General features: G+C 49.6%; 3 protein-coding genes across 4 annotated transcripts; 1 reads left to right on the forward strand and 2 right to left on the reverse strand.

Annotated features, from left to right (window-relative positions):
- On the reverse strand, positions 1–3,250 carry LOC108150395 (protein halfway). 2 transcript variants are annotated; one of them, XM_017278550.2, is made up of 5 exons: positions 2,914–3,250; positions 1,621–2,199; positions 1,343–1,560; positions 763–1,273; positions 1–702 (listed from the first exon to the last, which is right to left on the reverse strand). In XM_017278550.2, exons 1-5 carry the CDS (start codon positions 2,929–2,931, stop codon positions 310–312), a joined length of 1,719 nt encoding a protein of 572 aa, XP_017134039.1. In that variant the 5' UTR covers positions 2,932–3,250; the 3' UTR covers positions 1–309. The 2 variants fall into 2 exon arrangements, with proteins under 2 accessions (XP_017134039.1, XP_017134038.1); XM_017278549.2 differs by having other exon boundaries at positions 1,343–2,199; positions 2,914–3,249.
- A 538-nt stretch (positions 3,251–3,788) lies between these two features.
- LOC108150402 (protein C19orf12 homolog) lies at positions 3,789–4,683 on the forward strand. The gene is made up of 2 exons (XM_017278560.2): positions 3,789–4,267; positions 4,340–4,683. Exons 1-2 carry the CDS (start codon positions 4,066–4,068, stop codon positions 4,558–4,560), a joined length of 423 nt encoding a protein of 140 aa, XP_017134049.1. The 5' UTR covers positions 3,789–4,065; the 3' UTR covers positions 4,561–4,683.
- On the reverse strand, positions 4,636–8,041 carry LOC108150401 (vacuolar protein sorting-associated protein 18 homolog). Its single transcript, XM_017278559.2, has 5 exons — positions 7,675–8,041; positions 6,950–7,608; positions 5,464–6,889; positions 5,249–5,400; positions 4,636–5,189 (listed from the first exon to the last, which is right to left on the reverse strand). Exons 1-5 carry the CDS (start codon positions 7,955–7,957, stop codon positions 4,719–4,721), a joined length of 2,991 nt encoding a protein of 996 aa, XP_017134048.1. The 5' UTR covers positions 7,958–8,041; the 3' UTR covers positions 4,636–4,718.
- Positions 8,042–8,808: the final 767 nt, after the last annotated feature.

Genomic DNA, 8,808 nt, shown 5'->3' on the forward strand with positions numbered 1-8,808 from the left:
TGCTTTGTTTGCTCTGAACAGCGTTACTCTGTTTATATTTTCAGATGCAGCAACTACATTACGACAAGTACAAGTATATGCAAACAGTTCTTAAAGCTAGTAGACTAAAAACGACAACAATCGTTCACATTTACATGTAAAAGGCACAAAGTTCTGCAGTCGGATATAGATGTAGTACACGTATCGAAATACGTCCTGTCATATGTTTGTGTTTGTGTCACGGTCGAAGTTGTCCAAGTGGCCAATATAAAACTAACTGACCACTTTGCCCTTTTTCTCAATATGTCCTCGTCTCGTCGATTCTCTACTCTATGATTCGCACAGCCAGTCACAGGGCAACTTGGGCATTTTGCTAGCTGGCCATGGGAGATAGCCGGCCGTCTTGAAAACCCAATAGTCGTAGGACACCTTGGCAATTAGGGCTAGCAGCAGTATGATCTCGGCAGCTATTAAATAGTAGATGTAGTCGGTCCAGTCGGGAGGCGATTGGCACAGTTTAGTCTCTTGCAGCTCAATAACACTCAGAGGTATGTTGCGACAGCGTATGTCCATGTAGTCGGGAATGTCCGAGCTGCGCTCCTTTAGCCAGTTTTGCAGCGTCTTGGCCGAATTGCAGTCGCATTGGAGCTTGTTGCCCGCCAGATAGATGCGACGTCCCAGACCAGAGTCCATTAAGGCATTGTTTAGAAAATACTCAGGAATCTATGAGTGACGGTACTCTTCACTTTTTTGTCCGATCGGAAATGGGTTCTGCGTACTCACCTTGCTAAGCGAATTGTTCCGCATGTAGATGCGTTGGAAGGTTTCGATAAACTTGGTGCCCTCGAACTCGTAAATGGAGGATATTTGGTTGTTGTCGGCAACGAGACGGTTGATGTTGTGGTAGGTTGGATTCGTCTGGAAGTAGTCGCCCAACCTGGTTATTTTGTTATTCGTGATGTTAAGCATGAAGGTGTTGTCTGGCAGCCTTTGCGGCAGTTCCACCAGACCAAGGTTGGAGCAGTCGACATGGCACTGGGGCTTTGACTGGTTGTCCTGTATGATCATTATGTTCTCCAGGGTGCACTTGCAGTTGCCGTAGTTCGGGATCACCGGGCAATTGGTCAGACACCGCTTTCTGTTCTCCAGTTGCTCCACAGATACCTTGTCTGTGGACTGGAACCATGTACGGGTGGCGTTGTACTGGCAGTAGGAGTGCTCGGGGTTTAGAAAGTTGATGGACTCGTTGTAAATGATTTCGTTAAGTGGGGTACACAACATACGCATGTTGCCACTGAAAGTAGTTTTTGGGTTAATCTGTATTGCAGTTTTCTGTACGTTTGGTCATTTAGTGAGGCCTCACCTGATGTCCAACGTAATGTTCTTGTTCTGATTCCGGTGCGGCACCAGTGACAAATTGTTGTGCGACATGCCAAAGAACTCCAAATGCGGCACGTCCTTGACCGCCCGCGAATGGATCTCCGAGATGTTGTTGTTCGATATGTTCAGGCACTTGAGGGCCGAGAGTCGCGGAAAGGCGTTCACTAGGCGCGTGATGTTTCCATCCGTCACGGCGAGAGACTGCAGCGACCGAAAAATGGGATTAGACAGGTCCATGTCCTTAACAGTCATGTTGCGCACGTGCAGGTTGGTCCACTTGGATATGTTGCTGCAGGTCGAGATCATCGTTATTTGAGATATGTTGCAGCAGTACCACGAGTTGGGCCTGGCTGGGTGCTCCCTGCACTGACAATGGTTACCCTGCGTCCCACCATTCTGGGATTGCGAGTCCGACTGCATCGTTTTTGGGCTGGCGGGCTGGCCCTCGAGCGCCTCGGGCCGTCCATCGAAGCCGTGGCCACATACCTGCTCCTCGGCATGGAAGCAGTTCTTCAGGTAATCCGGCTGTTCAGGTGCAGCCGGCGAAGGGGGGGCGGCCGTTGTAGTCGAGGTGGAGGAAGGCGTCGAGTCGGCTGTTGTTGCGACGGCTGGCATCTGATTGGTTTCTGTCACGGCTCTTGAATTGGACGTAGTTTTCGCCACTGCTTCGACCGGACTCGATGCCGTCGTGGTTATTTCGGCCATGGTCACATTAGCGGGTGTGGATGTCCCTTGTTCACTTTCCTCAAGCGGGAGATGCGGGGAGGACTGCTCGTCCTGTGCTTCTTTTGGGCGCGCGCATGCTCCTGCAAAAAGGAGCAGCAGAGGAAGCCACAAGCCCTGTAATGACAATCAAATGGCACATTATTGAGAACAGAATGGACGCTCGGTATCGGAAATGGGGAAAGCTACCGAGTCAGACGTTGGACATATGCAAATATTTGCCAGACGCGTTTGTTTACGATTTGAATCAGCCCATTTGCCCCAGGCAGCCCAACAAGGGGCTTGGCTCGTCCTCCGGTCGCCGTAATTAGGGTAAGTGAGGCGCACCCTGAACCAGACTCGCCGAGAGGTCCGTAATTGTTTGTCCCACTCCGTTTTCGCGCCTTTTGGTTAGCTAATAGTGACACCGCTCCGCTAATTCGGCAATTAATTAACGAATCGAATCGGCCGTATGTGATAAAAGGCCAATAAAAAAATTAATTGTGTTGGGAAGCACAAGTGGGCGGGCAATTTGGTAATTTCTCGGTAATGAATGTGGTCTTAAATGTGTGATTAGGCTAGTCTAAAAACTTTCAAAAAAAACACAATTTCTATAAACTGTGGCGAGATCTATGATAACAAAGGTTGTATTTTACCTATTTGCTATTATTCTTCAAGTAGAACTATACGATTTGCGCCTGTCGAAAGGGCTCTGAGGATAACTGATACACTTTAAATTATTTAATTAAAACAGCACACAGCGGCATAAGCGCAAACTAGTAATTTACAAGATTATAAATACAATATCAGTATGCCCACACTCATACTGGCCTGCATGCGCATTCTACTTACGTAGGTGTACGCGAACATCGCCTCCCGAATTTAATTCCGCTGAGCTTGGAGCAACGCGACAGGATCGTTTACTTCTTGAAAAGTTGAGAAGGGAGCAACTGGACATCAAAGGAATCACACTCCGCGTCCACAATTTAAATGATCCCCATCCCACTTTCACCACAGAGAAACTGTTTCTCGGCGGTTTCATCAGCCTGGATGCTCTGCCAAGTGATCTCCCACCAATCCGATGTGTAAATTATTAGAAATACAAATATAATGTGTACAAATTGTACTTGATCTCTTAAAGTGTGTAACAAAAAAAAAAAATGGGAGCTGTTAAGCGTAGCAGAGGACTGTTAAATGGTCTGTTGGCCTCAACCTACCGATACAACTATCGATAAGTCGATAAGTCGCGGCGAACAGACCATTTAACAGTCCTCTGCTACGCTTAACAGTTCCCATTTTTTTGTTGTTAATTTCATACTTTAAGAGATCAAGTACAACAGAGTTCTTAGCAGTGTTTTAAAATGCTTTGCTATGCTTTTCGGAGGTACAGCCTTAATAAATTCGCATTCAGCCCAATAAATTTTCCAAATATATACATTTTTTTTTTAAATCAGTCAACAAGTGAGGAGAACCGTTAGCCTGGTTCACCTCTTATTATTGGATCATACAGAAAACAGTGCAGTTTTAAGTCTCTTTTTTGCAATTCATCGGAAACTTACAAATACTTGACATTAAAATGAGTCACAGCATTGACCCCCGTTAAAATAATATTTTATAAATTAGACTTATTAGGGATTTAGCCACAAAGCTTACAGTTTTTGGACCATCCTAATTTACATAGCACAAAATATAAAAACATCGACTGCCAAGGGCCAAGACGATATTTATCGATAGGCCATCGACATTTTCGCAGCTCTAATCTGGCGCTTTGCGATCCGCTCCATTGTTTTTTTTGAGTTAATTTGTGTAATTTTGACGTCCGTCCGGGGAACACCCAAAGAGCAGACGCCATTGTTTACGTTGTGAAGTCACAAGTTTGAGAGTCCGGAATCGACCGACTTGATCAGTGACACATTATCGAACCGATCGCATACGGGACAAAGTCTAAACAGGAACACGAGCGTTGCGCATTGCGAAATTCGGGCAGCACCACGTAGCCGAAAGATGCCCATAGATACGCGGGAGCTGATGGAGGCAATAGCCATAGTGGCGGACGAGCGCAATGTGCGCGTCACCGTGAAGCAGTCCGGCAAAGGAGCGGCCATTTGCGCCGCCTGCTCGTTCGCGGGTGGCATGCTCCTGGGTCCCGTGGGACTGGCAGTGGGCGGGGCAGCCGGCGGCATCGCCGCCTATAAGATGACTAGCGGTAAGCGGTGGTCACTTTACCTAGGGGTCCCTGTTATTGACCCAGCATTGACCATTATTTCCTTGCCAACAGGCTCTTTCAGACCACTCGGTGAAGTCATCCTGAACGACCTGACAGACGCACAGCGCGAGCAGCTGGTTCAGCACGTGTCTAAGGCTGTGGCCGACATACACCCTACCGACTTCGTGATGCTCCTGCCGCTGATTGTCCAAAACGCCTCCATCCAGCAGGCTGTGCTCAACACGGTCATGTCCTTTGTGACCAACGAGTTGCGCATGCAGATTGTCGATTGACCTGCTGCGTGGAGCAATGGGCGATGGCCAGGTAATTGCGAAATTCGGATTCGGGCATTCATTTTAGTCGAAACCTTTGTGATCTGTGTAGGTTTATTAATAAATACTCTATATGTACATAAACATTTGGGTCGTCCAATAGCGAGTGCGAAAGCAAACTACTCCCACTCGACATTGACCTGCTCCCAGTCGTCGACGAACGGCTGGTCGATGGTGTCGATTAGGAGGCAGCAGAACAGGCAGTCTGCCGCCAGGATGTCCTCGATCTCGGTCTTTAGTGCCGCTCGATTCCGTTGTATCTCCATCGCCTGCTGTTTGCCCAATGTGCTTGGCTGCGGCTGCGTCTGCGCCTCCAGCTGCTGCTTCAAAGTGGTAAGGCGCCGACCCTGCTCCTTGGTAAGCATCGGAACGACTTGCTTCTCCAAGCAGTCGCTGTGGAACTTATGGCCGCAAATGAAGACGAAGAAGGGCTTCAACAATAGCATCATATCACAGATGCCACACGTGTCCTGCGCGTTCATGGTGATGCTGTGCTGGCGCAACTGCTGCAACTCGGCGCCGACGCGGTCGGACTGCTCTTGGGTCTCAGCCATTTCGCGTTGCAACTCCTGGATACGATGATTGTAATCCTATCGAGCAATGGAACTGATTGAAACTGGAGCATCCCACATTTGAGCCTTTCGCTTACCCTTAAAGCATCGCAGATCGCCTCCTTGAAGTTGTCAATCTTCTCAAAGTCGGAAAAGAATGGCAGCAGGTCCTCGATGCGCAGAAGGTCACACTCCTTGAGTAGGTTCAGCGCCTTTTTAACGTCGTTGGTTCCCTTTATGTCGTGGTATGCTGAAAGTAAATGAGCATTAGGTGTATTTATTTGATACGTGGCACTACATTGAATTATGATACCAATACGAAGCCAGAGCTTGCGGCGCATCTTGCTGTCCGACGGTCTCGAGGCAGTCTCCTTGGCTAGTTTCATGTCGAACTTCAGGGCCAGGTCCACCGCGGAGACCCATTTGCACAGCATGCACTCCAGAAACACGCAGGCTTCCTTCACGTTAAGGTCGGTGCACACCTTCAGGGCGTAGTGGATGTCGTAGTGCACGAGGCTCTCGTCACGGCCCTGGATCTCGAGGTACTTCATAAGCAGCTTGGGCTCGTGCTCCGCGTACAAATGCAGAAGGAAGTTGTGGATGGCGTCATTCGTCGTGTTGAGCTTGTAGATGGCGAACTCGAGGTATCGCTGCGTCTGCTCCCGCTGCTCTCGAGTTTCCATGACGATGAGCGTGGACACCAGCTTCTCGACCTCCAGTCGAGGGCCCTGGGCAATTAGGGCGTCCACTGTGGGCCTCGGCAGCTTCACTATCAGTTCGGGCGCGTACTTGTAGAAGAGTTCTGGATTCCTCTGATTGTTCAATGTTTGCAGTGCCTCGGCAAAACGCCCAGCCTTAAGCTGCTGTCCCACCACTTCCTCATAGTCTCCGATTGCAATGGCGAACTGGGCCATGTTGTGGGGATCCGCGTGCTCGGCGATTAGCTGCTGCACGGCCTTGCGATTAAGACGCGTGCAGGTGAGAACAGGTGCCTCCATCATGAACTCGTCGTACTCCGTCTGCCACGCCCTGCGCCACTCCTCGCTCTGGTCGGGCATGTTGATCTGGATGAGGTAGAGGTCGATGAGCCAGATTACCAGAGCCTTGATGGCGTTCGCTTTGTCCTGGTCCACAGCCTCCATATCTACTGGCTTGGTAGTCAGCCGGCTAAGACGCTTCTTAACGTAATTGATGATGGGTCTCTTGTCCGGAAGCACCATGAACTTCAAGCACACCTCCTCGAAGGACTTCTCTGTCTCCGCGTAGTAGTCAGCCGCCACCTGGTAGGATCCGTCTGTGAAGGCGGCGTCTGCCCGCTGGCCGAGCACGAGCTGCAAGTGCTCGGGGTCTTCAGCTGCATGCGCCGTGGCCAATTCGTACTGACCCTTGTCTAGGTAGATGCGCCATACGTTTCGCTCCTCGCGCGTAACCCTGAGGTTGAACACAGTTTTAGTGGTGTAAACGTATATGGCGCCAGTGAGTTCGTCCCTTTCGATGTTCAGCGGCTTGCCCACCCGGGACTCGTCGAAGGATTCGTGGTAGACCTGCTCCTGGTTCAGCAGGCAAATTGCGCGTATGTGGTCCGCGTACAGCAGCACGGCGTGGTACTCCGTCAGCACGAACGCCTTGGGAATGTTTAGACGCCGTTCCTCATACGACAGGTGCATGGCCTTGTCGAAATCCAGGTTGATCAGCGTGCTCCCTAACAGGGTGGCGGCGCTGTTGCCCTCGATTGAGAACTGAAAGCGGAAACCAGAGCTGTTAGTGGACTAGTGCTGTCGTCTGGAGCAACTACTCACCTCGCCCACACGGATGCCCTCTCCACAAAGCCACGCCCACTGCTTTGGATACTTGCTGTTGGGCGGCGCAAATAAGCGCAGCTGCGAGTAGGTCAGATCAGTCTTCCGCTCCTCGGAGTGCGGCTCCTGCACACCGCTCACGTAGCCTGCGAATATGGGCTGCAGGGAGCGCTCCTCGGCCTTCAGCGTCTCCTGGAATGTGTAGATGCACTCTGGACTGGTGACCAAGATTATGTAGCGGCTGCTGTTCGGCACCCGCAGCAACTTGAGGCCTGTAATGGGGTATTTCGAACGACCCAGGCCCAGGTCATAGAGCTGCTTGCGTTGGACGTGGCCATCGGCGGCGGCACTTAGCTCCGTCTCGAAGATTAGGCCGCGACTGGTGCCGAGCAGGATGGGGCCAGTGGTCGACTCGTTGCCATGGTAGGGATTGAATGCCACGGCCGTGATCTCATGATCCTTGAACTTCTCGATACGCCTCACCTTCAGCTGCTGCGCTTGTGGCGACTCAAGGCAGTGGATGTACAGGAAGTCCGGCGAAACGCCGGCCGAAGCGGACTTTGGGACCAGCGCGATGATGAGATGGTGGCCGGTGGGGTCAAGGAAAACCCTAGTTATCTTGTAGCCGGACCCCGAGAGGTACTTCTCTAGGGTTACCTCTGCCCGGACAAAGACACCAAAGAAGCTTGATCAGGATGAAAAACAGGTATTTTCAGTACACTTACCGCCTGGCGGAATCGCGCGCGGCAGGAAGAAGCGCAGAAGAGTGGTCCGCTCCGCTGTGCCTAGCAGACAGACGAGCCAGTTCCGCGAGACGACCAGGTGGATCAGGTCGCCGGTGCAGTTGCTGGGCACACGCAGCACCATCTTGTGCCTGCTGAAGATCTCCTCTTCGTCTGTCTCGAAAGGATTGCCGGAGGCGGTCGCCACGTAGTTCTTGCCAGCGACCGAGGCGTTCCGCTCGATGCGGGGCAGGAACTTGGGCTGGTTGGGCATTGCCTGGGCCATTCTTTTGCACAATGTTTACTTCTTCCCTATACCCAAAATAATATTACGCCCACACAGCAGAAGTGATGGCACTCGGAATATCGATTAGAGGTGGAAAAACGTCAATGTATCGATGTTTTTAACAATTTTTGGAACGTCGATGTTTTGTGGTTGACATCGATGTTTTTGCCCACTGCGGTAAACCTTTTTATATATAATATATTTATAAAATCAACCGAAATGAACCCGAATACTGCGACCCATTAAAATTATGGAAATGGGTATCTAACAGTCGGGGAACACGCCTATAGCGTTCATTCTTGTTCTGTTTTTATTTCACGCCGAAGCATGAGCCTTTCATTTACGTGAATTTTATGTTGCCAGTGTATTATATCGCAAAACATTTTATTTTTTAATTTCAATGTTCAATGACCTTACAGCGACAAGCAATCGGCCGGCATGGCCTGGCGAAGTTGGAAATCGAAACACAGAAGCGATGAGCCAATCGACTTTTAAATTTACAGCCGTTATACATTTGCAAGCTGCGGCTTTTTTGCAGTGATCCTGGGATCTATAGAAATATCCGAAACGTCCCAAAACCAGTGAAATACGAATCTATTAATTGTTTTTAGTTTTATTAATAATTTGTGTTTTCTTTGTATACATGTAATTATATTATATTATTTATTTATATATAATTATGTTGAATGAGCGCTTTACGGCCGTCAAATGGGGTCAGTACACTTCAGCATGCGAAATGCAATCCGTTTTGATAAACGGATTGATCTATTACACTCTGACTTGATTTATATTTGTATTTTTCGATTTAACTGCTTCTTTACTGCATTGCTTTGAAACTGCTGTGTTGTGTC

Source organism: Drosophila elegans, unplaced genomic scaffold (genome assembly GCF_018152505.1).
Source record: "Drosophila elegans isolate 14027-0461.03 unplaced genomic scaffold, ASM1815250v1 contig_149, whole genome shotgun sequence".
NCBI lineage: Eukaryota > Metazoa > Arthropoda > Insecta > Diptera > Drosophilidae > Drosophila > Drosophila elegans.